General features: G+C 52.5%; 1 protein-coding gene across 3 annotated transcripts; it reads left to right on the forward strand.

The window, feature by feature from the left end:
* The first annotated feature begins 1,390 nt into the window (after nucleotides 1-1,390).
* Bahd1 (bromo adjacent homology domain containing 1) lies at nucleotides 1,391-25,619 on the forward strand. 3 transcript variants are annotated; one of them, XM_045156912.1, is made up of 7 exons: nucleotides 1,391-1,505; nucleotides 17,428-18,861; nucleotides 20,706-21,088; nucleotides 21,540-21,699; nucleotides 22,108-22,184; nucleotides 22,850-22,950; nucleotides 23,393-25,619. In XM_045156912.1, exons 2-7 carry the CDS (start codon nucleotides 17,442-17,444, stop codon nucleotides 23,580-23,582), a joined length of 2,331 nt encoding a protein of 776 aa, XP_045012847.1. In that variant the 5' UTR covers nucleotides 1,391-1,505; nucleotides 17,428-17,441; the 3' UTR covers nucleotides 23,583-25,619. The 3 variants fall into 3 exon arrangements, with proteins under 3 accessions (XP_045012847.1, XP_045012846.1, XP_004660843.2); XM_045156911.1 differs by lacking the exon at nucleotides 1,391-1,505 and adding an exon at nucleotides 17,324-17,342; XM_004660786.2 differs by lacking the exon at nucleotides 1,391-1,505 and having other exon boundaries at nucleotides 22,859-22,950.
* Nucleotides 25,620-26,431: the final 812 nt, after the last annotated feature.

Consider the following 26,431-nt stretch of genomic DNA (forward strand, 5'->3'; position numbering starts at 1 on the left):
GATACAACCCCCTTACCGCACCTCCACAGAGACTTCCCACCTCTCCGGATGACCTCAGCGTGCTGTGCCCACCCACCCTGCTGACCCCGCGAGCGTGCTCAGGCTTGGAAAGGCACGTCTGTGGGTGTGAGAGACGGAGCCACGGCACACGGTGACGGGGGGGGGGGGCTAGGTAAGTGTCTGTCTACTCTTGCTCCCATCCTGGCTTGGGGACGCGAAGGAGGGAGTCCAGTCGCGCCCGGTAGGCTGCCTGCCCCCTTCTCCCTCCCACGGAGAGCTCGGATGTTCCCTGGCGGTGGTGGTTGAGGGTGTGTGGGTGTCAAGGACTCACAGACCAGGCTCTGCTGTCAGCTGGAAATGGATGAGGGTTCCACACCCGGCTTCTCAAAGGGTGAATTGGGAGCTGGGGTAGGGGGCGGTAGGTGAAGGGCAGAAAGAGGAAAAAAGAGATGCGAGTGAGGGGTTACCGAGCCAGGACCGACCTTGCTTGAAAGGAAAGGAGACGTGGCAAGCAGGGAAGTCAGAAAGATGAGGCAAGGGCGGGAGGGGCTTCTCAGCAGTCGGGGCCCTTTCGCGGGAGTCTGGGGCCCTTTCTGCAGGAAAAGGGGTGTTGTTCTCGCTTGATTTTTCTGTTGGTCTTCCCGAAGCTTTGCCCTGGGGGCAGCAGCCTCTAATGAGGGTGGGGTGTTCCTCGGGCCCGCAGTTTTCTCTAGCCGCTGCCGGAGAGATTACGAAGGAAGAGGGATGTAGAGGGGTGGCTGTCAGGGTGGGAGCGCGATAAGATTTCTTAGGGGTGTGTGGGGGGCTGCAGCTGGGGGCCTGGGGTTCCAGGGTCAGGTCACCATGGGATACAGGATCAGGCTCTGGAGACTAGGGGGAAAAAAAAATCCAAGAAGCCGGCAAAGAAAATCATCCCCCGCCACCACCCTTGGCACCGTACCCCTCCCCCCAAGCCCCACCACTCCCCGCACCGCCTCCCCCGGCCGCCTCGTGCTGCCCCCTGCGTCGGGACGACCGACCCACGATTCTGATTGGCTGGAGACCGGGAGGGGGAGCCGAAGGCCGGATTGGCTGGCGGGGCCAGCGCAGGGCGGGGTGGCTGATTGGCGCAGCTGGCCGAGGGGCGCGCCGCTGATTGGCTGGGGACGAGGAAGCAGGAAGGAGGGCGGCGGAGGCTCTGCTCTCGGGGAGTTTGTGGGGGAACCGCGAGCGGCGTAGCGGATCCCGGAGCCCGGCCCCTGCCGCCCGCCCGTCCGGCTGCCTGCCCCCGCCCGTCCGGCCCTTGCCGTCCGCCCGCCCCGGCCAGGCGCGCCCGCCTCTCCCGACGGCCCCGCCCGGCCGCGGCCCCCGCTCCGCCCGCCCGGCCCCGGCCCCCAGGAGGAGGCGCTGACGCAGCAGCGTGGAGCCCGGGAATTGAGCGCCCCCGGGGGGTTCCAGCCGCCGGATTCCAGCCCGGCCGGGGCCTGCGGGCTCCCAAAGCCGCGCCGTCCGCGCCGTTCGTCCCGGTGAGCTAGGGGTCGCGATCGAGGAGGGGGAAGGGATGGGCGAGGGAGCGAGGGAGGCGGACTAGCGAAGGAGAGGACCGGCCGCCCGTCAAGAGCGCCCCGCCGAGCGCGCCGCGCCGCCGCCCCCGCCAGCCCCGGGAAGGGACGGACGGACGGACGACGCGAAGCAGGTGCGGCCACCGCCCGCGCCGCCCGCCCGCGCCGCCTCCCTTCTCCCGGGTCCGGCGCCACGGTCCCGCCATCGGGGAGCTCGGCGCGCCTCGAGGTGACAGCCCCCGGGGGGGCGCCCGCCTCACAGGCCGGGGGCGGGGTGGGTGGCGACCACAGGGTGGCACCTTGGCCGGGCGGCGGCGGCGCGGGAGTCCCGGGCTACGGAGGGCGGGAGGACTCCGGTCGTTTCCTTGCCGCGGCGGAGCCGGCTGCCTCTCGAGTGCGCGGGCGGCAAGGCCCCCGCTGCGCCCCCTCCCCCATCCCGGTCCCCAAGGCAAGGGGCCGCGGCCGGGGGCGTCGCCGCGGGATCGCCCGCTCGGGGTGGGGTGCGGGGGGGGGAGCGCCCTCCCGCGTTGAGAGCCGACCGGCTATTGCTTGGCGGGGGGTGGGGGGGTAAGGACGACGACGCTGAGGATGGGGGCCGCGCCGGGGTGAGGGGTGGTGTGTAGACTGGATCGGATCGGGCCGGAGGAAGGGAGGCGCGGAAGACGGAAGGGGGACCGGGTTCGAAAAGCGAGTGTGGGCCGCGGGAGGCCCGGTGGGGACACCGTGCGGGGCGGCGGCCGAGTCCAAGGTGGGGCGGGGGGGAATCGAAGTTGTCAGACCGCCTCCAAGTGACAGCGGGACCCAGTGCGCTCGGCCTGGCCTGTTCTACCCTACCACCCTCGCCGCCTGCCCTCCGGGGCTGGGTCAGGTCGGGCCGAGGGGCCCGCTCGGCGGTGGAGAGCTGGACAAAGGCGGCGCCCGAGCGGGCGCAGGTAGTGGCGTCGGGGAGCTGAGCGAGTCCGGGGCACCCACCCCAAGGGGCGGGCGATGGGGTCGGACTCTGCCCTAGGGACTGCGGGGGCCGGGGCATCCGCCGGGAGGAGCTGCGGCACTGGCTCTAGGTTATTGAGGCTGATTGCCTCGAGGCTCTGAGAAGAGTGGGGTCGACTTGGCTAAGGCGGAGGGGCGGGGAGGGGGGTGCACTGCGTGTGCCCTGGGCTGTGGCAAGGGGGCTAGTGGACTCACGGGGAGTGGAGCCGAGCTTGCTAGCAATGAGAGGTTTTCAGCAAGTCTTCCTACAGGCAGAGGTTTAATTCCACCTGGGATGTCTCCTAGTGGCCCATTGTCGGCAGTCTTAAGAGCGTGACTAGTTGGATTGGGTCTAAGGGACACCCTCCTACCCCCCAGTGTGTTCCAGCAATGTCTCCACAACTACCTGCAGCAGTTCTCCTTAGCCAAGAAGGCACTCACATAGGAAAATAAGCTGAGTCTATAAATCCGGGCAGAACTGATGGGATAAGGTTTCCAGTTCTCTTCCTTTGTGCCACCGGAGACATTCCTCCTCACCTTCTTCACCTCCGGGTCCTGGGCAAAAAGAGAGGGAGAAAGAGAGAAGGAGGGAGGGAGGGAGAGAAAAGGGCTTTAGGATGTTTCAGCGTCACCACCACAGGGGCACTTAGAACTCACTGGCTTACGCTGAGTCTCTGTTACCCCACTAGTGACCAGCTGGATGCTGTTGACTCATTTATAAAAACCCACTCAGGGCTCCTGTGCCCCCTCATGTGATCATATTGGGAACAGGAAGAGAGGAGACCCAGGCTGTTTGAGAACTGAGAAGTGGCCTTTTGCTGAGAAATCTGGGTTGGAGTTGTGTACCAGTGGGACTGGTCCGGAGCTACACTCAGTAGTAGGGCAATGGAGTTAATTCATGGCGACCTCATCCATCTCTCCAGGAAGGTCCAGACCTCAGCCTGGGTGTTGTTGAGGTTTGTGGGAAAGAGGGGTATTACTCTCATGAGAGACTGAAGTTTGAGGAATGCAATTGCATGTCGAAAATCCAGAAGGCTGAAGAATCTTGGTGCCTTTGGTAGAGATGCACTGTATATTACTCCCTTTGGTGGCAATCAGAAGGGTTATCTGGCTTGGCTGCTGGAATGGGAAAGGGGTTAGCAAAATAGTCTTTCCCTCTTTAAGAGGGCCTTTACCTGGCAGGAGATCAATGTTTAGGAGACCTGGCTGAGGTCCCCCTCCCTCCCTCAAGATCTCCCTAGCCTGGAACTTGCAGCAGTCCTCTTGCCTTTGCCTCCCAAGATCTGGGATTAGAGATGTGTACTGTCATGTCAACTTCAGTTTGCTCTTTTTGGTGTCTCCTCTTCCTTTCTGTTGCCTGTTGTCCCCATGTCTAGCTCGTGGTGTTACTGCCTCCTTTTCCCTCTTGCTTCCCCTGGCCTTTCTCATACAGTATGTACCCAGCATCCCTTCCACAAGTCATGTCCTTACCCATTAAATTGTGACTTGGCTCCTCTTTACCTGCAGGCCTTAAGGGTCTTCCCTTATTTATTTGCAAGGGGGGAGAGAGCAGGTGAGAGAATGGGCGCACCAGGGCCTCTAGTCTCTACAAAGGAACTCCAGGTGCCTGTGCCACTTGGTGCATTTGGCTTTACGTAGGTACTGGGGAACTGAACTTGGGTCACGAGGCTCTGCAGGCATGCCATTTCCACAGCCCACAACAGTGGATTTTTTAAAAAAGTTATTTTTTTGTGTGTGTGACAGAGAGAGAGAATGGGCAAGCCCAGGTCTTCTAGCCACTACAAACAAACTCCAGATGCATGTGCCCCTTTGTGCATCTGGCTTACGTGGGTACTGGAGAGTTGAACTGTGAGCCTTTGGCTTTGCAGGCAAATGCCTTAATCGCTAAGCCAACTCTCCATCTGTTTTTTTTTTTTTTTTAAACATGGTATCTTTCTTGTTTTGTAGTTTGAAGTTTCTTCTTTTTAAAAAGTCTTTCTTAAAAAAATATTTTATTTATTTATTTGAGAGAGGGTGAATGGTACACCAGGCATCTAGCCACTGCAAAGGAACTCTAGACACATGTGCCACCTTGTGTGTCTGGCTTATGTGGGTACTGGGCAATTGAACCTGGGTCCTTAGGCTTCTTAGGCGAGTGATTGTTTTAACAACCAAGCCATCTCTCTAGCCCAGTTTGAAGTTTCTTAAGGACAGGGATAATAATGAGTTAGCCCCATGTGTGTTTGTATAAGTAGTCCCGTTTTTTTGCAAGGTATAGGGTCTCACTGTAGCCCAGGCTGACCTGGAATTCCCTAGGTAGTCTCCAGGGTGGCTTTGAACTCATAGCGATCCTCCTACCTCCGCCTCCCAAGTGCTGAGATTAAAGATGTGCACCAACATGCCCAGCTCCAGTATTCTTAATAGTGCTGTGTATTCCTTTTTCTGAGTGAATTAGTGTAGTTGGCTGTAGAAATTGGTGGGAATAGCAGGAACATGTCCCTTTGGCTTCTCCATGAGTACTCAGTATGGAGTCCTTGAGGGTCTCTGACCTTATGTGTTCAAGACTGTAGATAGGGCACGTTTGGGGCTCGTTAGCTGCTGTTTCTGATACATCTGCTGGTGAAGAGTCAGTCCTATTGGTTATTCACATGATATCATATAGACATGAATTGGAAAGGTACTACAAACATATTTTCCTCCTATTATACTGCTAGACCATTTTCTGTACCCAGTCTTACTCTCTTGTAATTTTCCTTGTTGTCCCTACTAAATGAATCCACCTGTTTTTATCATTTCTCATCGGGGGTGTAAAAGAGAGAGAAAACAGGATTCAGAGGACAGGAAAGAAAAATAACCTGTGTCTGGCCCGTTACTGGGATTTTTAGGGTTCGTTTTGTATGTATGTAAGCACTTTAACCAGTGAGCCATCTCTGCAGTACCATTCATATTGTAGGAGGTGTTTTTGCTGACTTGAGGCACAGTCTGGTCCATGCCGGACCTTTGAAAAAGGTTGCTTCTGGTCCAGCTCTCTCAGAACTTGGTTTGTGTTCACTCTCCAGCCTTAATCTCAGGGAAAATGGGAAAGAAGAGTAGCGACTGATTTGAGGCTAGACAGTGAAAAAAACATATTCTGCATCCATCTCCCTTCCCCTAAAGCTCCCTTTTGTGCCCCAGTTTGATGATTAATGGGCCAGCATTTCCCTTCCAAGTGGGAAGGCCACCCCTCATAGTTGCCATGGCAATACAGACCGCTCCCCTGTCAATTAAAAAAAAAAATCCTTACTACTTCTCTCCTGTAGCAGGAGAAAAGCCACCCAGGAATGCCTCTGCTGGGTGCTGTCGTGATCTGCTTGCTCTTCCCCTGCGACCCAGAGCGCAGCCCCTTCCTTCTTAAGGGCAGTCGCTGGAGTTCCTTCACCCTGAGCAAATTTTGCGCCTCTGAGCCAGCACCTCCTGGGACACTTCTGCCCAGGAAAGAAAATATGTTTTTATTTATTCATCCACAATGCAAATTAAAATCCAGAAAGAGTCCTTCACATTCTCTTCCTCTGGGGACAAAGTACCTTCCATACCTCCTCCAGTATTTAGAGATAGGCGTTGGGGAGCATTTGACATCCCAAAAGGAATTTTCAGTAGACCTGAAAGAAAGGCAATCTCTTAGCATATCTACTTCAAATTGGAGTTGTGTGAGAACCTGCTAATTATTTTCATTCCCTTCCACCTCTCCATCCCAGCATCCAAGAGGACTTGTGTAGTGTTCTTTCATCTGCTCTTATCCCTCTTGGCCTTAGTCAGGCAACATCTGGCCTGCACCCTGTCACAAGGTGAGTCATTAAGAAGAGAAAAATCAAGGAAAAAAAAATCTCTCCAGTGTTGAAAAGTAGCCTGAACTCGGGCTGCCAGCTGAAGCTGTGGAGTTTATGGAGCATTATGTGAACAGCCCTGACATTAAAGGGCCTCCTTTTTATGAATGGGTTGTGAAGAATGTAAATAAAGCAGCATCTCTCAATGGGGAAGCATTTTACATAAGCACTACCCCAGCCCAAGTATTTATGGGAATTTGCTAGCATAGTCTGGCAAGGCTCACTTCCTTTGTGCTGGAGACTTTGGAGGGACAAGGAGAGTGTGAGGAGAATGTGCTTTGAGCACAGCCCCAGCGCTGTGGTTGTGCAGGCTTGGCCCTGTCTTGATGGCCAGCTCAGGGCTGAAGTGCCTTTTAGCCCTGAAAAGGTGGAAAACACAAGAGCCTGGTGAACTGAAGTTCTGTAGCTCCTGACCCTCGGGCTGCTCAGACCTCCAGGTTTGACCAGGGAGGTCTTAGATGATGAGATCCTGCCTGGTTTTATGGGAGGAACCTAACTGGAATAAAATGGACTGGTTTGAATTTCAGCTCCTTTATGTTGCTCCAGCCTACCTCCTGGTAGTGCCACTAATGAGCAGTAAAATGGCTAAAAGGGAGGCAGAGGAAGAGCAGCAGCAGACAGCCTGCCCAGAACTTCCCAGCCCTGGGGTCCTGGTACGGTTGTGAGTGTCCTGTCCCAGGCAACTTCTGAAAAGATCTCAAAGATGGGCATTAGAGGCCCCTAGGTTTGGTGAACAAGCCCCAGGATACAGTCACTCTTGGGGTAGTTAGTGGTCATAAGATTCCTTTTTTCCAGTGGAAATACCTGCAAGTGTGCTTATTCACCTGACTCACTGCCCTCTCCCCCCCCCCCCCATGGCATTGTCATTGAGATCCTTTGCCTGCCCAATCCTCTAGGGAAGAAACACTAATCTTTGTCTCAGCCTCACTGATGTAAATTGGGACTTCCAGGACACCATAACCAAGCTACTTGAATGAAAAGACAGGAGACTACATAGTAGTTGATACCAGTTCCAAGTAAGGACTTGGAACTGAACTGGTTTTTCTCTTGCCTCAGTTCATTTTCTGTGGGATTTGGGGAGGACAGGTGTGTTGACCCCCTGGCCTTGGGTAGGGGGATGGTCTAGTGTCTTCCTCCCTCTGTCAGTACCACTTACTTAGTTCCTGCTGCAGAGTACCACCCATACATAGTCCTATCTCCAACTGTAGGTATCTGTCCAAAATGTTGAGTATAACAGTGTGTTAATCACATTCCTGTGCAGCCAGGTGGTTTAGAGGTGAATCCTGAATTCTTAGAGGATCTTGGGAAAGGCATTATTAGGGTATCACTTGGTGCCAGGAGAGCCTCACAAGTATGCCAGAAGGAAGGGTAGAGCCACATTTCCATTGTGGTCAGGGTTGGCTGGGCGCTTCTCAGTACTGAGGAGTGTCCCTGCTTTGTTCAAGGACTCTAGAAAGGAAGAGATGATCTTAAAAGAAAATTGAAAGTACTTTAGTTTATTTGTTCCAAAGACAGGAAGCCAAGGGCAGTTACCGTGTCTCTCTAAGTTAAGGTGGCTGTCAACAGTATAATGACAGGTTTTCATTCATTCATTTGTTTGTTTATCTTTGAAACAGTCTCATGTGTCCTAGACTGACCTTGAACTTAGATCCGTAGCCTAAGATGACTTTGAATTTCCAGATGTCTTCCCTGTCAAGTGCTAATATTACAGGTGTGCCCCACCACACACAGTTTATGTGGTGCTGGGAATTGCACCGAGGGCCTTGTATGTGTCAGGCAAGCACTCTACCAACTGACAGGTTTTCAGTTTCATTGCAGTCTAGGCCAGGGGAAGGGGATTTAACCTACAGCGAGAGACTTCTTGGGGAAGTTTTCAGACTTTTTCGGTATTTACTGTTAAATCAGTACAAGCTATCTTTGGAGCTCGTACCACTTTCAAAGTCATAAGATGGGCTCAATTCTCCTGTACCCCAGTACCCACATAAAACCAGATGCGTAAAGTAGTGTATGCATCTGCAGTTTATTTGCAGTGCCAGGAGGCCCTGGTGTCCCATAACTCTCTGTCTCTGTTTCTCTGTCTCTCTCAAATAAATAAAAATACTAAAAAAGTCTTAAATTAAAAAAAAAAAATAGGGTTTAGAAGTACATGTAAGACTTCTGGGAACTCCGAGCTAACTTTTCTATCGAAGTCTTCTTATTTTGAGACAGCCCAGGTTGGCCTCCATCTCCCCGTCCTCCTGCTGAATTCAGCCCCTGGAGTGTTGGAATCAGAGCTGTGGATCACCACAAGTAGCTATAGAAACAATTCTTTAAATTACGTTCATGGTCCCCTAGCTAGCTCACAGATACAATTTAAATAAGATACAGCTTCAATTTTTTGTGGTAAATTCAAGGAAAACGAATAATATATGTTGTAATGGCAATAACTAACATGGGAGGAAATGAATAGTACGTGCACGTTATCTTCTTGCACGTTGGTGTGTGACCCATCAGCTGTCCTGTAAGGTCCTAGATAGAGTCAGTGTGTGGCTATAAGGAATATGGAGGCTGGCTGGCACACGCTTGGACATCCAGCCTTTGCCCTCAGTGTTGTGGCATTTAAAAAAAAAAAAAACTATTTGTGCCTGTTCCATCTTCCTGAGGGTGAGGTGGCGACAGCTGCCTGCCAGGGCTGGTGCCAGGTGCACTGTTGTGAGTAGAGGACCCAAAAGCAGCAGCATCCTGCTGCCGGAGGAGCCTCTGCGTTCTCTGCCCTGCACACTCGGGGAACTTGAGAACTGATAGGGCTAACCCTGGGTCATTGCTGCCCGTTCCACCTTTCTTTCTCTGACATTCTTTTTTCTTTTTCCCCAACGGGGAGAAGAAAATGAGAGAGGTGTATGTGTATCCGGGCTGGCCTGGAACATGCCATGTAGCCAAGGATGACCTTGAACTTCTGGTCTTCCCGCTTCTACTGCCTGAATACCGAGATTACACCGTTTCATGCCGTGCTGAGGAGTGAAACCAGGGCTTCATGTTGTCCTGAGTCGCGTCCCCAGCTCATCTCCAGCATCTGTCTTGAGTATGCATATTACTACACTCACTCACTAATGGTGTAGGGAACAGGTAGAGTGTTTTCCTGAGAGAGCACAGGATGGTCAGGAGAGAGGGTTGGGTTGTATAATTCAAAGTGACTGAGTGTAGGTTAAGCTAACTATGCAAATGGACTCCTGGGAAATGGGAGGAGAAATTTGGAGACTTTATCTTGGTCACCAAAGTGCTACGTTAGTCTAGAAATGTTACGTACATTGAGTATCCCTAATCCAAAAACTTGAAAATCCTCAGATGCTGTTTAAAAGGTTTGGATTTGAAAAACATTTCAGATACAGATGCATGCAGATAAAGTACATATTCCAAGATCCAAAAAACTCAGAAATTTGAAATACTTCTAGTTCTTGCAAATGTTTTGGATAAGGGATTTTCAGCTGGGTTGAACCAGGCTGGGTAGTTAGCAAGGTCTCCATTCATTTAGTACACTTTTTGCTTGTTATTATTGTTTTTCAAGGTAGGGACTCACTTTAGCCCAGGCTGACCTGGAATTCATTATGTAGTCTCATGGTGACCTTGAATTCACTGGGATCCTTCTATCTCTGCCTCCCAAGTTGTGAAAGAGGCTACTATACCCAGCTTCATTTATACTTTTGTTAAACCCTGTGGATGAAATTTACTAGTAAAGCTAAGGTCCACCTGCTCCTTTCCCTAAGCTTGTGACCTGTTGTGGTGACACCGGGGTCTGCCTTGTGACTCGCTCCTGCTAATGGAGTGTTCGCAAGACCTGGCCTTGGGTCTTGTTTTTCATGGCAACCTTATTCAGGAGGTTAGTTCTCTGTTGAGAAGGTCTAAGGCAGACCTCCCATTATGAGCCGACTGACTTCTTTTCTGTTCAGAACTGGAAGCAGTACCGCTAGTCTTAGCAATCAGTTTTAGAAATCTAAGTTTCCGGAGGTCTCCCTGTGTTCTCCAGGCTGGCCTAGAACTCCTGAGGCCCAGGAGTTCCTGAAACTCTACCTGGCTTAATCCCCACAACACCCCAATCCTACTCATCACCTATTCACATGGAGGGGATGGAGCCTGAAGCCTTGCATATTTGCATATTCGAGGCTGGTGCTTCCTGCTGAAGTCCATCCTAGCGCTGTCCTGGTGGCTGAGCCCACACACATCCTTTGCTGCTCCTGCACCGGTGTGCAGAGCAGCTTGATGCGCCAGCCATTCGTACACTTTTTTTTTAATACACTTTTTTGAAAAATGATGCCTCAGTAGCTCAAGGCTTCCTGGTTTGCTGAGGGCTCATTGCAAAGTTGGGAGGATCTTTGTCCCCATTCCTGCTTTATTTCTCTAGTACTATTTGCTACTCACAGAAAAATAGGGTTACTTCTGGCCCAGCCTAGGCAACGTGGCATGTGAGTGGCAGTGTCTAAGGGAGCCTGGCAGAGATCGATCCTTCCTTCGCCCCTGCCTGGAGCAGTCCTCCAAGGACTTGACAGGACTAGGTTGGGATGTTTCATTCGCTTCCTCAGAACTTCAGCCTCTTGTCTCTGGCCCCTTCCTACATCCCAGCCTTTAGAAAAGAACTTCTTGGAATGCTGCCCTCCCTGCTGGGCTATTATTCCCACTGTACCCCTGGTATATAGTAGGCCCTCAGGAAACTTCTGATGAAATCCTAGTTCAAATGTTCGCTCTGTAAAGCTACAGCCCATGCTCCAGTTTTGTCTTTTGTATTTTTTTCGGCCCTTAGCATGAAAAAAGTGCATGTAAGGGAAAGGAGGAAAGGATTGTCATTTATTGAGCACCCAGTGTATACTAGGCACTCTTTTATGCACTTTATAAATACACATTCCTATTTTATTTAACCCTTAAAAATCATGCTATGTGAATAAGGAAAGCAAGCAAGGCTCAGAGTTCAGGCCCTTGACCAAGCCTAAAGTAGCTTGCAGCTTGGATTGGATCTTACTTTGAGGGACCTGGGGCTAAGTTGGGACAACAAATGCTGGCTGAATGGGAAAAAGTCACAAGATGTGCTTTGTACCTGGGAAGGGTACATGCTCTGGCTTCTCACGGGAGCTGTGCAGCAGAAAGAGCTTAGGGAGGTCAGATTGCCTGAAGTAGGTAGGGGCAGGAACCTTTAGCGAAAGAACACCCTGAAGACAAGTTGGCATTACATATGATTACCTTCTAATATATCATAGATTCATTTTCCTGAAGACTAAACTGAGTTCTTTCCCTATCCACTGGGCTTGCTCAGGGATCTGTAAACCAAAAGATACCCTCTAGACTCCTCACCTTCAATCCCTACCTGGAGGAAGGATCCTGCCTCAAGTCTAGGTTGCTTGACAATGTCTTTTTTTTTTAATTATTTATTTATTTATTTGAGAGCGACAGACACAGAGAGAAAGACAGATAGAGGGGGAGAGAGAGAATGGGCGCGCCAGGGCTTCCAGCCTCTGCAAACGAACTCCAGATACGTGCGCCCCCTTGTGCATCTGGCTAACGTGGGACTTGGGGAACCGAGCCTCGAACCAGGGTCCTTAGGCTTCACAGGCAAGCGTTTAACTGCTAAACCATCTCTCCAGCCCGACAGTGTCTTTTTAAAAAATATTTTTATTTATTTATTTATTTGAGGGAGGGAAAGAGAGAGAGACAGACAAAGAATGAGCATGCCAGAGTTTCTAGCCACTGCACATGAGCTTCAGATACAGTGCCACCATGTGCTTACATGGGATCTCGAGAACCAAATCTGGGTCCTGAGGCTTGGCAAGCAAGTGCCTTAACCACTAAGCCCTCTCTTTGCAGCCTGCTTGACAGTTCCTAACCATATGAGAATATTCTATCAGCTCTGCTGTTACTGTCCTACATTTCTATTTCTAACAGAGGATGAGGGGGTCTGTAGCCCGAGTCAGAGCTACCTCCTCCCATTGGCGTCTATATGCCTTTATAGCTACCGGAAGGGGCTGGTGAGTGTCTGGGGCTCTAAGTAAGCCACAGTTCTGGACCCTTGTGTAAAGCCCTGACCCTTAGGGCTCTTCTGCTAGAATGGTCAGTGTAATACAATAGGACCTGGCTGCAGGGCAAGCTTCCTACCTATTAGGGATGGGTGTGAACCTTTCTCTGCATAGGTTCTTGGTTCCGCCTATCTGGGCTCCCAAAAGTCCCAGGGTGACAGGGCAGAAGCATGTGGTCTGACACACCATAGACAGGATTGGTACTTCTGGAGGGCATTTATGCCTCCTTGGATGCATGCTGGACTTGGTATAACAGCAACAGAAAGAAGCCTTTGTCCAGGGGCTCAAGCCATCTGCCTTGGGTTGTTCATTCACCATGCTTCCTGCCCTGGTGTTTCCTGGGCCCACCTTGGTGGTAAGGCGAATCGAGTATTCCAAGTAGGTTGAGCCAAATGGGCACCCAAGAGGCAGGGCTGGTTGTCAGACAATGCTCAGGATTGGAACTCTGCTGCCACGACCCTGGCCCTGAACCTCTACTCTTTGTGGGTGACTGCCCAGAACACAGGCCCTCTGAGGAACTCGGCTTTTGAGGGTTTCCTAGAGACATGGCAGTGTTGCTCGGAAGTTATTCTGGCACAACTTCTGCCTCAACCTTCTTGCTGGACCCCCCATAATTTGCCCCTGTGCTGCCTCTGAAAAGGGTCTCATCTTCCCTTGGGATTGACCCTTGAGTGTTCTTGACCAAATAGCAGAGCAGAGATTTCAGGTGTAGGGTGAACATTGCAATTCTCATAACCACATGAGGCCAGCTTCCCAGCCAGGTTGCCCTGGGTGTGCTCTGGAAGACAACAGGTACCTCCTGTGTGGCCTGGAGGGGAGAGGAGGGATTCCAGTCTGCTGACTTCTGGTCTCTGGTAGTTTTCTTCAGTGTCTTGCCATCCTTGCTACCTTTGGGGAGTAAGGTTCATTTTGATATATCCATTTCAAATGAGGAATCTAAAGTTCAGAGAAGTTTAAGAAAGTTGTTTGTGAGGGCCAAAGCCAGCACTTGTTTTTCATCTTTATTTTTATTGTGTTAGGAATAGAAACCAGGGCCTTTTGTACATGCTAAGCAAGCCTTCTGCCACTGAGCCTCACTCTAGCCTCAAAACCAGCTCTGCCTGCCTTAGGCCTTTGGTTCTTTCTGTGTTTTACTTTCAAGAGATTGCAGAGATATGAGACCTTTACCTAGCCTTACTTGTAAGAAAAACAGCAGCTTCACCTATTTTCCCATAAAAGAACATCAACTAAATTTAAATAAAAGGGAGTCTTTTGACACTTTTCTTCTTTTTTAATATATTTTATTTATTTGAGAGAGGGAGAGAGAAAGAGGCAGAGAGAATTGGCATGCCAGGGACGCCAGCCACTGTGGATGAACTCCAGATGCATGCACCACCTTGTGCATCTGGCTTTATGTGGGTACTGAGGAGTCAAACCTGGGTCCTTTGGCTTTGCTGGCAAGCACTTTAACTGTTAAGCCAACCCTCCAGCCCTGCTTTTCTTTTTTGATGGAAGACTCTTGAAAAGCCAATGCCCTAGAAAGTCTTGCTCATTCTAGGTGCTAGAGAGTTATTCCAGTTGAGAACATGGAGGGAGGGCAGCACATAGCTCAGATGTGTGCAGTTTGTTGTAGGTGGAGGAAGGTGGCTGAGGTGGTGTCCCTCTTAGCCTTCATCTGGGTGGAACCTGGTCTGGCCTCACTCAGCACCCATGAACACTTCTCCCACTAAGGCCAAAGAAGAATTTCAAGTGTGACAGATAGGAGAGAATAGGACCGGCCCTTAATCCTGCCCACCCCCATTTCCCTCGCTGTGGCCTTCCATCTGTCCCCATAGCACATTGGAGGCCTTCTACCTGCACTGGTCAGGATGGTATGTGGTGTTTTGTGGGCAAGAGACAGGCATCTCACCCTCTTTCTGGGCATGGCTTCTGCAAGCCCCAGGCAGGTTTGAGCCACACTGAGGTCTGGCCACACCATGACACACTTCAGCTGGGCTACATCCCCTTCCCACCCCTTTTTATGGTGTTTCAAGGTGGGGTTTCATCTAGTCCAGGCTAACCTGGAATTCACTGTGTAGGCTCACGGGGGGTGGGGGGGTCTCGAACTCACTGTGATTCTCCTACCTCTGCCTCCCGAGTGCTGGGATTAACGGCATGTACCACCACATCAGGCAGGATTACCCCCTCCTCTTTTTATTTTTAGCCTTTGGTGTGCCTATAATGGAGATGGCTTGTTTGCAGACTTTGTCATGTGCTTGTGGGGATTTAGGATTCAGCCTGTGGTTCTCTGGGTCTTTGGCCCCTGGCTAGCCACTGTCCTACAGGGTAGCTATTAAGAGGCAAGGATAGTAAAACTGGTTCTCTCCAGTAAGAGCTTGTTTGATACCTGGTAGGTGAGAGGTTGTCATCCTGGAGAGCCCTCCTAGGAGCCTTCTCTGGGGGCCTGCATGGGCAGGGCCTCCCAGAGGGGAGGGAGGGCAGTATCGCAGTTTCATCCTTTTGCAGTGATAAAAAGTTCCTGGTTGAGCTACTGTAAGTGGGAGGGCCAACAGGAGATTTGCCAGTTTGGAATAAGAGCCAAGCCTATTTCTTTCCTGGGATCTTGTTCCTCCAACCAGCCCAGCGAGGCCACCCCCCTGTGGCGGGAGGGGGCTGGCCCTGAAAGGCCAGGAGCCCCTCCACCCAGCCCCACCCGAGGGAAAAGCTACTGCTGACGTTCTCACAGGTGCTTCAAAGCATGACTCACACCAGCTCTTCTCATACGCAAGTGCACCAGCGGCTGGCCACCGAGACCCCAGCCTCTTTGACCCGAGGCACCACATGAAAGCTGGAGATTGTTTCCAGCGTGCTTTGATGGCCTTGGGTGCTTTGAGCTAGTGACAGGTTTGGCACATTCATGTTAGCAGCAGGCTCCTATGCTTGACTTAGAATTGGGACTTAAACCTTGTGATTCAGAACTTACCCCCAGATGCCCACCTCGGGGAAGTGGGTATCTTTGAGGGACAGAAGTGCTCTATGAGAACAGGTACCTGAATGTGGTCAAAGCACTTCCAACGCCTTGCTTGGGACCTTTTGTGTATCAAGACAGAAAGACAGCTGGGTGGTGTGCGGGGGGAGGTACTATGACACGGGTGTTCCAGGACCATCAATCCACCCATGTGGCCACCCTGCAACAGGCAGCCTGGGAACAAGCCATTCTCCTCCCTGCTGAGCCCCGCCAAGCAGTGCTTCACCCCTGGCTCTGTACCCAGTGCTCGCTCAGGTGACCTCAGCCTTGGAGGGTCAGCCCCTTTGGTGATAGGGTCTTGCTGAGGTCCTTCAGTCTTCGCATTCAACTGTCTGGTCAGTCTGTTCCCTCCCCGCATTTCCAGGATCCCCAGGGATGGAGAAGCTAGCTAGGAAATAGAGGATGACATGGGTGACAAGTGGGCCCTGGGTAGGGGGTGCCCTGGTTTGAAAAAAGGGAACCTATGAGCTGTTCCCAGTTGGGATGCTTTAGAGAGAGGGAGAGAGAGGCGGTACTAACAAGCATGTTAAGTTGTCAGGGGCAGTGGCCACTCTGATTCAAAGCAAGAAAGAGTCTTATGGAGCCTAGTGGTGCCTGGGATTTTCAAGAGCTCTGTCTGTGCTTCAAGAACGAATGGACTTGCCTTCTGTGACTGTCACACCTAGGGCACATCTGATCTCTGGACACTGGCAGGTCCCCACACATGGCCCTGGCCTGTTTCCTCCCCTTTCCAGTTTTCCAAGTCTTTTCTCAGGCTATTGTAGCATATGTAGAGAGAGGGTACCCAGTAACCGAGCCACGGGCCCAGAAAGGACCCAGCAGTGCCTGGAAATCTTCAGGTTGGGGACTTTCAGGGTTAAATCCCAACCCAACAGGGACTGCTCCCAGCTCCCAGTGGAGTTTGTGAGAATAACAATAGCAGTGGGGAGACCTAGCTGAAAAGCTCGCACCTGCTTGTTGGGGAGGGTCACAGGGTGGCTGGTGGGGGCTCTCACACTGTCTGGCACCTTACTTGGCAGTGACTGTGGCCTGTGCTATGGGTTGAGTAGGTAGGAAGTGAAGAGCTCAGTCCCTGACCACCAGCTCCTGCTGTCCCCTGCACTGTGCATTGCTTCAGCGTTAGAACAGCTCAGCACACAGCTCAGCTCAGCCAGCTCTGGCTGTTTCCACTCAGAACTAGGGCCTGGGCTAACTCTGAGTATATAGTAGGGGACATCTGCCAAGCAAAGTTAGGGGATCATGCCTTGTCGTGGCATCTTGCCTCAGGAGCCCTGGGTGTCCCAAGACGACTCCTCCCTAATCCTGCCCACTTTGACATCTTTCCTTCCAGGGAGAACAGAGGAACAGGGTGAGATCGACAAGGACCCCCTGGCTTGTCTGCTGCGTCAGATTTGATCCCAGCCTTACTTAAAAGACTGGCACTCTTTGAGCTGCCCTTCCCTAGAACTGAACCCATCAAGTGGAGCTCTCTCCCAGGGCTGCCTGAGGCCTCCCCAACCTTGGGCTTATGAAAGCGAGGCCTCGCCCATCTTAGTGCTTTTCCATCAAGATCCAGTGTGGTGCTCTGCCCTATGTGCCAGGTAGTCTTCAGAAGCTGGACTTCGTCTCCTCCCCCACCCAGCAGGCAGGTTCCTAGTCTCAACTCCTCTCTACCCTGAGTTGGGGAGGAGTTGGTAGTAAAGACTTCCTACTACCTAGCCACATCCTCAGCCTTTCCTGTCCTTGAGTATCCAGAGGGAAGAAAACAAGTAGAGGTCCAAGCTTTGCCTCTAGCTTCTCTTGTACTCTTGGGTCTGCATCACCCCTTGGACTGGCCAAGGCCGTAGTTCATAAAGACTGAGAGTGGAGGAACCAGTCCTTACACAGCTGCTGACAGCCTGACTACTCAGACCCTTGCAAAGAAGAGAGTTACAGGAAAATCCAGGCTGGAGACAAGAGGAGGGGTGGGCAAGAGTTACTGTTGCAGGTGAGGTTGGGGGCTGTAGTTTGGGAGAAAACAGGCAGGGGCAAGCTAGGACTGGTTCTTCTAATTGCCTGCCTTCATCCTGCAGGTTGGAGGGACTCCATGACACATACTCGGAGGAAGTCCCTTCCCATGCTGAGTTCCAGCCCCACCGGCCACCGGGAGCCCCTGCAGATGGAAGACAGCAATAGGAAACAGGGGCCTGAGGGTGTGGAGCCAGGCATGCCCGAGAGTCCTGGGCACCTCACAGGGCGCCGCAAGAACTACCCACTACGCAAGCGCTCCCTGGTTCCTGAGAAGCCCAAAGCCTGCAAAGTGCTGCTGACTCGCCTGGAAAACGTGGCTGGTCCGTGCAGCGCTGATGAGGCTGATGAGCTGCCCCCTGATCTGCCCAAGACCCCCAGCCCTGCCCCGTCCAGTGAGGACATTGGTCTTGTTCAACCCCGCAAGCGGCGTCTGGCCTCCCTTAATGCAGAGGCTCTAAATAACCTGCTGCTGGAGCGAGAGGACACCAGTAGCCTGTCGGGCAGCCGCCGTAGCCGAGGAGGAGACCCCCATCGGAGCCGTGACCGGGCCACTGGGGGTTGGTCCTCCAAGAAGCGACCTCGGCTGGGAGAGTTCAGAGAAGGAAGTCGGGACCTGTCTCCAGAGCCAACTCCAGATGAAGGTGCCCGCCGCAACGGAGACCCAGCTCCCAAGAGACTGGCTAGCCTGAATGCAGCTGCCTTCTTGAAACTCAGCCAGGAGAGAGAGCTACCCCTCCGACCTCCTCGTGCCCATGCAGAAGCCGATGGGAGCGCCACTGAGCCCTTGGCGCCGAAGGTCCCACGGCCAAAATGGGCCAAGGTCAATGGCAAGAATTACCCCAAGGCCCAGCAGGGAGCTGGCTCTGGGGAGGCTACAGGGCCCCCCAGCTGGCAAGAGCACCCTGATGAGCCCTGGCCATCTGGTACTTCTGGTGAGCCATCCCTCCAGCCACCTTACCAGCCCCTGAGCAAAGCTCTGGAGAGCCCTTTGGAGCTGCGCCCCCACCTGCCTTTGCTCATGGGCGGGCAGGCAGCCCTGAAGCCAGAGCCCGGACGTCCAGGAGAGGAGTCACCTGCTCCCAAGCAGGAACTGCATCAGCCCTCTTTCCCTGTACCTCAGCTGTCTCCACTGCCGATGCCTGGCAACCCTGCCGACGTGAGTGGCCTGTGTGCAGGGCCTGAGCTCACTGCACTCGGCAGCTTCTACCTGTACTGCGGCCAAGAGGGACTGCAGTGTGGGGGCTATGCTCCTTGCCCCATGCTTCCAGAAGGCAAGCTGTCTCCAGTGGCTGCCCCTAATGAGGGGCTCCTCATGGCCCCCAGCTCAGTGCCCTCAGGCATCCCTTTCCAGCATCCTCCCTGGAGTTCATCTCACTACTGCTCCAGCGAGGATACGGGAGTGAATGGCTACAGCATCTGTGGAGTGTTGCCCCTGTCTCTCACCCACATTGGAACTACCTGTGGCGGCTGCCCCTACAAAATGCCTTTTGCAGCAGGTAACTGCCTTCTGGGTGGTGGAGTGTGCTGGGTACTGTCCGAGACATGGCTTCCTAGGAGGCTGGTCTGTGGTTCTAGGTAGGGCCTCCTGTGAGTCTAGCTAGTTCGTGGAAGTCTGGGAACTTTGAGAAGGGAGGACTTAACCTAGGCAACAGCCCAGGCCTAGGAACATTGTCAGGAAAGGAGCCCCATGTTCAGCTCTTGTGGCCTGCTTTGTCCAAGGCTGTCAGTGAGACTTCCCTGCTTGGAGGTCATGTGTCATTGTAGTGATGGAGGAGGGGGTAGGAGGGTCTCTTCTACCATTTACCATGTAATTTCCATTCGTAGACTCTAAATACAGAAGTTGGGGCTTTTGCTAGGCCCAGTGGTACACTTCAAGGCTGGATTACAGAATGAGACCTTGTGTCAAAAGAGAAAAAAGAAATGAGGCCTATACGCACCCTCATCCCCAGACACAGTGGTCAGGCATTTCCCTAGCATGCACAAGGCCCTGGGCTCAACCCCCAATACTGGCTGCAGGGCCTTAGGAACTTAGGCTTCATAATATATAGCAAGTCCTTCCTATTCTGTCCATGCTCCTCCGTCCCCCAAAGGGCCAACATTCACTTTGAAGGAGCCCAGACCATCTGCATGCTGGGCTGGGTTCAGCATTCATGGAATGGTTGGTGGGTTCTGGGCTCAGGAGGTGGAGCTAGGTGCAGTAGGGGAGCTTTGCCCTGGCCATAAGAGATGCCCAGATAGCATCATGATCATATAGACACCTGGATGTGGACTGGATAGACACTCCCAAGAACAGGCCAGCAGAACTCCTTGGCATGGTTGGAGTGAAATCGGGGCCCAGACATTTGGTGTCTGCCTTCCTAGCAAGACCTAAACACGCAAGTGGCTCATGTGCAACTGATAAGATAGCCTTAAATTGGGAGGGGTGTACCCACCTGTCTCTTCAGGCTGCCTTCCTGGCTTCTGGGTACACATGAGGTAACTGGAGCCATCCTGGCCAGCAGATCTGCCCTGTTGCTAGGAAGGTGAGGGCTGGGCCTTCCCTGAGCTTTCTTCCTCCCCACCCACCCCTCCTTCATCTAGGGGTCTATAAAATAACTTTATAGACCACTGAGCTCTGGCCAGACTGGTTATATCAGATTCTGGCAGCAGTCGGAGTGCTAAGACATGAGCAGGCTGTTTCTTGGGCTTTTCTTCCTTTTTGTGTATTTCCCCAAGTGTAGCCCTTTACCCCTTACCCTCATAGCAAGACCACCAGTAAACACTACAAACCATACTATTCCAGGTTTGCTGCATACAGTAGGCCACAAGGCATGTATTTGGGCTGACTGGAGCCAAACTGCCTGTAGTGAAATGTTCTGCCCCACTTGCTTTCCGCATGACCATGGGACAAGCCAGTAACTGCTGAGTCTCTTTTCCCAACTATAAAGTAGCAGTAGTAGCATTTACCTCATGGTTGTTGTAATTAATATGTTCATAAGGAAAGTGGCCAGGAAATGCCGTAGGATACTCAAGCACTACTTAACAGTGCACTGAGGGGCAGAGTGGCTCTCCTGAGGTCACATGGCTGATAAGTGTAGGTGATTCCAGTCTGTCTGAACCCCTGCTTCTAAGCACCATGGAAACCCTGGAGAAATAAATTTGTTTCTACCATTGCTCTTTTCAACTAGAAAGGGAGATGGAAATGTCTGCTAATCAGTCTCCAGGATCAAGAAGGACCCCTGTCCCATCTACCACCTCACTGGCCTTTTGAGTTGCACACTTGGAATTAAGAAGTAGAATCTGAAAGCAGATGGCTGACATCTTGTCTTTACCTGCCCTCACCCACTCTCCCCTTTTCTAGAAGGCTGCAGGTCCCTGGGTCAGCTGGAATTTCCTCTTCCAGAAGCTGGCCACCCAGCCTCACCTGCCCACCCCCTCCTGGGGTGCCCTGTGCCCAGTGTGCCACCTGCAGCAGAGCCAGTCCCCCATCTTCAGACACCCACCTCGGAGCCCCAGACGGTAGCCCGGGCATGCCCTCAGAGTGCCAAGCCTCCTAGTGGCTCCAAATCAGGTCTGCGCACAGGCTCCAGCTGCAAGCACACTGTGAGAAGCAAGGCTGCCCGCAGGCCCAGCCACCCCAAGCAGCCACGGGCACAGCGCCCTCGCCCCCGCCGCCGCCGCCGCCGCCGCACTAATGGCTGGGTGCCTGTAGGAGCCGCCTGCGAGAAGGCAGTCTACGTCTTGGTGAGTGTAATGGGAAGGGTGGGGAGAGAGGGGACGTAAGCCCTGCAGTGAGCTGCGTTGGCTACACTGAGAGGTGACACCGGCCTTAAGTTCACTTATGTTTGGGACCAATCATGTTGATCTAAACCTTACTGGTTCACACCTGAACTGTCATTTGGGAGCAGAAGTGTTCAGACTGTGCTAGGAAACTTACAGAGAGCCAGCTGGCAAAACTGATGGGCAGAATATAGTTCCTGAAGTTTTAGGCTACTTTTCTTCCCCATTCCTCTTCTCCAAGCATGGGGGTTCCCCACCTCCACCCTGTCCCTGCATGCCAGGTAGGCAGGGTATAGCATTCAAGCATGCTTAGTAGGTTGACTGCTGATGAAAGCGTAGAGATACCATTTCCTGCTCCCCTCCATCCTCACTGTGGTAATGGCTCTGAGAGCTGGTTTGGCGTTGGTTTGCCTAGGATGAGCCAGAACCAGCCATCCGAAAGAGCTACCAGGCGGTAGAGCGACATGGAGAGACAATCCGAGTGCGCGACACTGTTCTCCTCAAGTCAGGCCCGAGAAAGACGTCTACTCCTTATGTGGCCAAGATCTCTGCCCTCTGGGAGAATCCCGAGTCAGGTACCTGTCCCTCAGGCTGGGAATCTAAACAGTTGGGCTCTGCCTGGAGTTTGGCCTGGCTCAGGTGTCCACCATTCTTGGCAGACTGCCTTATACTCAGGGGTCTGTCTTCTCCGGAGGGTGTGACGACCTTGTGGCTTGGATTAAATCTGCGCATCCACCTTGTTAGCCACCAGAGCTAAGCACCTGTCTCCAACTCACCTATCAGTGCCTCCTCGGCCATCTCCACACTAACAGCATTCCAGGACACCCACTTCTTGGCCTGGGACAGGGGACATGGGTGGTGGCTGGAGCCTACAGGATTGGGCCATGAGCTGAGGTTGGACAAGTTTCTAAGTGAGGTGGCCAGCCTGCCTAAGTATGCAACGTTGTCAGCTCCAGCGGTGACCTCTGCTGTTGTCTCCCCAGGGGAGCTGATGATGAGTCTCCTGTGGTACTACAGGCCTGAGCACCTGCAGGGAGGCCGCAGCCCCAGCATGCATGAGGTGAGCGGCCTGGCAGGTGCTGAGGGAGGGCTGACAGCAAGAGGTTGCAGCATCAAAACATGGCATGGGGCTTACCACCTTGCACACCAGAGAGCCTAGTGAAGGGCCCGGGGTTAAGTCTCTCGAACATTGCCCCGGTTTATGTTCCAAAGCAAACATAAATTTTTTGTCTTCAAAGAGACAGAAAGGGAACCCTCGGGGGCAGGGGTTGCCAAAATGGGAGTGAGCAGAAGTGTCTTGGCACATGTAGCTCCTGCTGTTGTTACCTACAACATGAAAGAGAGGCAAGGCCCCTCCCTGCATCCCCAGCTCTCTATCGACGTTAGACCCAGAGCACAAAGTGGTTTCCCTGGGAATTCCATGCAGTTCTTCAAAAAGTCCTGGGGAGTCAGAGCAGAGGCCAGCCATGGGCACTACTTACCTGCAAGCCAGGAGCTGCCCGAGCTCACTTTTTATTTCCCAGTGTGGGGGGACGAGGATCAATTTCCCTTTCCTCCTCTGGGCCAGGGCTGTGGGGAGTTGGGTCTAGACATCGTGTGAGTCTCCCTGGCTTGCTGGGGTTGATTCCGGTCAGCAGTTCCAGCAGATGGGCCATGCCTGCCTTGTTCTACAGCTAGGTGCTTCTTTCTAACTTTCATAACCAACCCTGCCTGTCTCCCCTTGAGCCTTTGCAGAATGAAGTTTTTGCATCACGTCATCAGGACCAGAACAGTGTGGCCTGTATCGAGGAGAAGTGCTATGTGCTAACCTTTGCTGAATACTGCAGGTAGGTGGTGCCTGTGGCTGGCCTCTATTCTCAGACTCCCCAGGACTATTTGAGGAACTGCTGGGATTCCCAAGGAAATCACTTTATGCCCTGGGTCCATCCTCACTGGCTCAGAACTTTCTTCTTTACAACTGCCTTAGTTTGCCTCCTGGTTTTTTGTTTGTTTTTAAATAAAAAAAATTGTACTCTACCCTACTGAGGTAGATGACAGTACTGTCCCAGAAGAAAATGTAGGGAAACTGGGAGGTTTGGGGGAAGAAAACACTGGCAGATTTGGCTTTTCAAGAGCCGAGGTGCTTGTCAGAGCAAGAATATCCCTAGGAGTGGGGCAGCATCATCCCTTGACCAGAAAAGACAGTCCCAGCTCTCTGGGAAGGGTGGGAAGGAGTGGACTTCGGAATAGGTGGCTGTGCTAATGATGGCAAATGGTTTGTCACTTCAGATTTTGTGCCATGGCCAAGCGCCGGGGTGAGGGCCTTCCCAGCCGCAAGACAGCCCTGGTACCCCCGTCTGCAGACTACTCCACCCCGCCACACCGCACAGTGCCCGAGGACACGGACCCTGAGCTGGTGTTCCTTTGCCGCCATGTTTATGACTTCCGCCATGGCCGCATCCTCAAGAACCCCCAGTAGCCTCCCAAGCTCACACTGGGACTGCCCATGGGCGGCAGGTGGGGCCCAGGGCAGAGGGCACTGCTTGAAGCACAGCACTTGGTTAAGGGGCCACAGGTTGCTGGTCTGTGGCTCTCTTGGGGGGTGGGGGGCAAGGGTCCCTCTGGGTCTGGGCTCTGTGGGAGGAAGGGGAGGCCAGGATACGACAAAGACAACAGAGCCCTCCGCTTGGCCTGGAGTGCCCATCCGCGTACCCCTGGGTGGAACCTCCTGAGGAATCAGTTTTCCCTAAGGCTGAGCCAAGCCTGAGGGACATGGGCCAAGAAGGGGCAGGGAAAAAGAGAAGAGGTAAGGTCCTTCCAGAACAAGGCCCACCACGGCCTTTCCCTTGCCTCCCCGAGGCTTTCCAAGGGGAACAGGAGCCAGCTTTACCTCACCCACTGTGACCCGCTGCTTCCCTATCAGCCTGGGACCAGGCTCTCCAGGTTACTAGCACAGCTCTGAGCTTGTTCCTCTGAGGCAGAGAGCCAGACTCTGGCTTCCAGAGCATTGACTTCCTCTTCCTAGACTTGGGGCTTTTCCCTAGCTTTCCTCCTTTGCCCTTGCAGTAGCCACTGGTGCTGGCACAAATTGACCTGGCCCTTGTAGTCATAGGTGTGACCCACATGTGGGAGTCGGCCTCCTGTCTACTTCCCATTGAGGGATACCCAGCAGGTCTGGCTGCTCAGAAAATTAACTGGTCATCATGGAGTTTTATCATGCCTGGGAGGGTAGATGGGTGTTGGGCGACAGTGGAGGGCAGGGGGCAAGGAAAATTGCTACCTGATTTGTTGAAGATTTTTCCTCTTGCCTTATACTTGGAGGTTCTGGGAAACCTCTTGCAGAACTTCACACAATACTCTAAGCCACACCCACCCGAAATCAAACCAAAGGAGTGCTGTGGCTCCCCGTGCCCTGCCACCCCTACCCCTAGTCTTTTGTAGATTGCACTAATTTACATCCCAGCAAGAATCAACACTGTATCAGTCCACAGACCTGCTGAGCTGCAGCCACTGCTCTAGGAGCTAGGGACCTGCATTTTCAGTTCGTTCCTGTTGCCCAGAGACTGTTCTCATCTCATGCTGCCCCCCAGAGTAGGTTAAGATTAGGAGGCTCATCCCCCTGTTGTCCTTGCCGGGACTGGGCCTGGACTGTCTAAGGGACTGGAGGCCTGATTATTTCCTGTTTGTACCAAAGAGGAGCATGGGGAAGGGAGGTGCAGTGTGACTGAGCCTGTTAGCTGAGCACTTCCACTAGGGCATGCCCTGGGGCAGGAGCCAAGGAAGGCAGCACTGGGACCTCCTTTAGGGGGAGGAAGATACGCCCAGCAGGCTGAGGAGGTGGCACTGGATGAGGACAGTTTGACTTAGGCTACTGTGGAAAGTGGAAATGAGTCCTTGGGGTACCACCCTGGCAACCTCAGGTCCCTGTCTTGACCCTTAAAAGATGGGTTGCTTGTAACTGCTCATTGGACTGGGTGAGGCCTGGTGGCTTCAGGTAGGAATTTGTGCTTTGGAAGCCTGATCCCAAACTTGAGGCCGTCTTGTATTGAATAAGCTGGAAGAAGGCATCAGTCTAGGCAGGCAGGCAGTAAGAGGTTGGCAGAGTGGCCGTGGAGCCCTGGAGAGCCAGCTTTGGAGCCTGCTTGTTCCCAGGATGCTGCCAAGGAGCCCAACCTCACCTAAGGAGAGGCGAGAAGGCCCTCCTCCCAGGAGGCAGGGCTTGCTACCCGGAACTTCAATGCTTTTGAAATCTCTTAGATGTGGAAATATTTTTTCGAACCTGAAAATGCAGCTGGTAGAATTTCGATGGAAGCATAATCCATGTAAAATATATTTTAGTTGATATTTTGTAAAATGCACTTTTTGTGTGTGTCGATCCTGGTTTCCCAGATCTGTATTTCAGTGTTTACAAGGGAGAGGGGGTACCCTTCCTCGCCTCCCTTTTGACAGAGATTAGAAGTACTTCTTTAAGAAAAAAAAAAATAAATTTGAGAAGTTGTATTGATTTAGAAAAGTATCATTTCCTGTGTGTCTTGTCATTTTTTGTCCTGTAAATGTGGGGGCTCACTATTCTTACTTCAGGGGTCCTGGTTACTCTGCAGCACGTGTGCTTACCAAGACTAAATAAGGGAAGGAAGATGGGGGCCATGGAGAAAGAGGAGAGACCAGGAGGAGGAACTTGACATTATGGTAGAACACAGCCACCTGCCTGGGTCTGTGAGGGTAGCCAGCCCTCACCTGACCAGTGACCTGAGCTAGTCTCAAATACGAGCCTGAAGACACCATATTATCATCTTGAGGGACTGACCAGTGGGAACTCTTAAGACATCAGTATCTCTTTTTTTCTTAATTTTAAAATTTTTATTAACATTTTCCATGAATATAAAATATATCCCATGGTAATTCCCTCCCTCCCCCCTGATACTTTCCCCTTTGAAATTCCATTCTCCATCATATTACCTTCCCATCCCATCTCAATCATTGTACTTACATATATGCAATATCAACCTATTAAGTACCCTCCTCCCTTCCTTTCTCTTCCCTTTAGACATCAGTATCTTGAAATAGGTACTCCTTTGCTTGTTATAGAGCTAAATTTATTTCTTACGTCCAAGGGCTTCCGAATGGATTCCTGTCAGCTCATTGTAGAGCCTGTGTTGATGTAGTCATGGTAGAGCAGCAGCTGTAATGCAGGTTCTTGGGAGGCAGAACATGACTTCCCATCCCTGGTCCTCTTCACAGAGGCTATTGGTAGTATGGGTACCGTTAGGGACTTGCCAAAGCTCTGCCCGTCAGTGTCTTCAGAACTGTATCTTACAGACAGGAACC

The sequence above is a fragment of the Jaculus jaculus genome, chromosome 8, assembly GCF_020740685.1.
Source record: "Jaculus jaculus isolate mJacJac1 chromosome 8, mJacJac1.mat.Y.cur, whole genome shotgun sequence".
In the NCBI taxonomy this organism is placed as follows: Eukaryota; Metazoa; Chordata; class Mammalia; order Rodentia; family Dipodidae; genus Jaculus; species Jaculus jaculus.

What these genes read in the sequence shown, in the direction of transcription:
- Bahd1 (XM_045156912.1), top strand. Translation starts at nt 17,442, where the DNA reads ATGACACATACTCGGAGGAAGTCCCTTCCCATGCTGAGTTCCAGCCCC. An exon ending in CAAAATGCCTTTTGCAGCAG is followed by an intron (nt 18,862 to 20,705) that starts GTAACTGCCTTC and finishes CCCCTTTTCTAG; the next exon opens with AAGGCTGCAGGTCCCTGGGT. An exon ending in ACCTTTGCTGAATACTGCAG is followed by an intron (nt 22,951 to 23,392) that starts GTAGGTGGTGCC and finishes TTGTCACTTCAG; the next exon opens with ATTTTGTGCCATGGCCAAGC.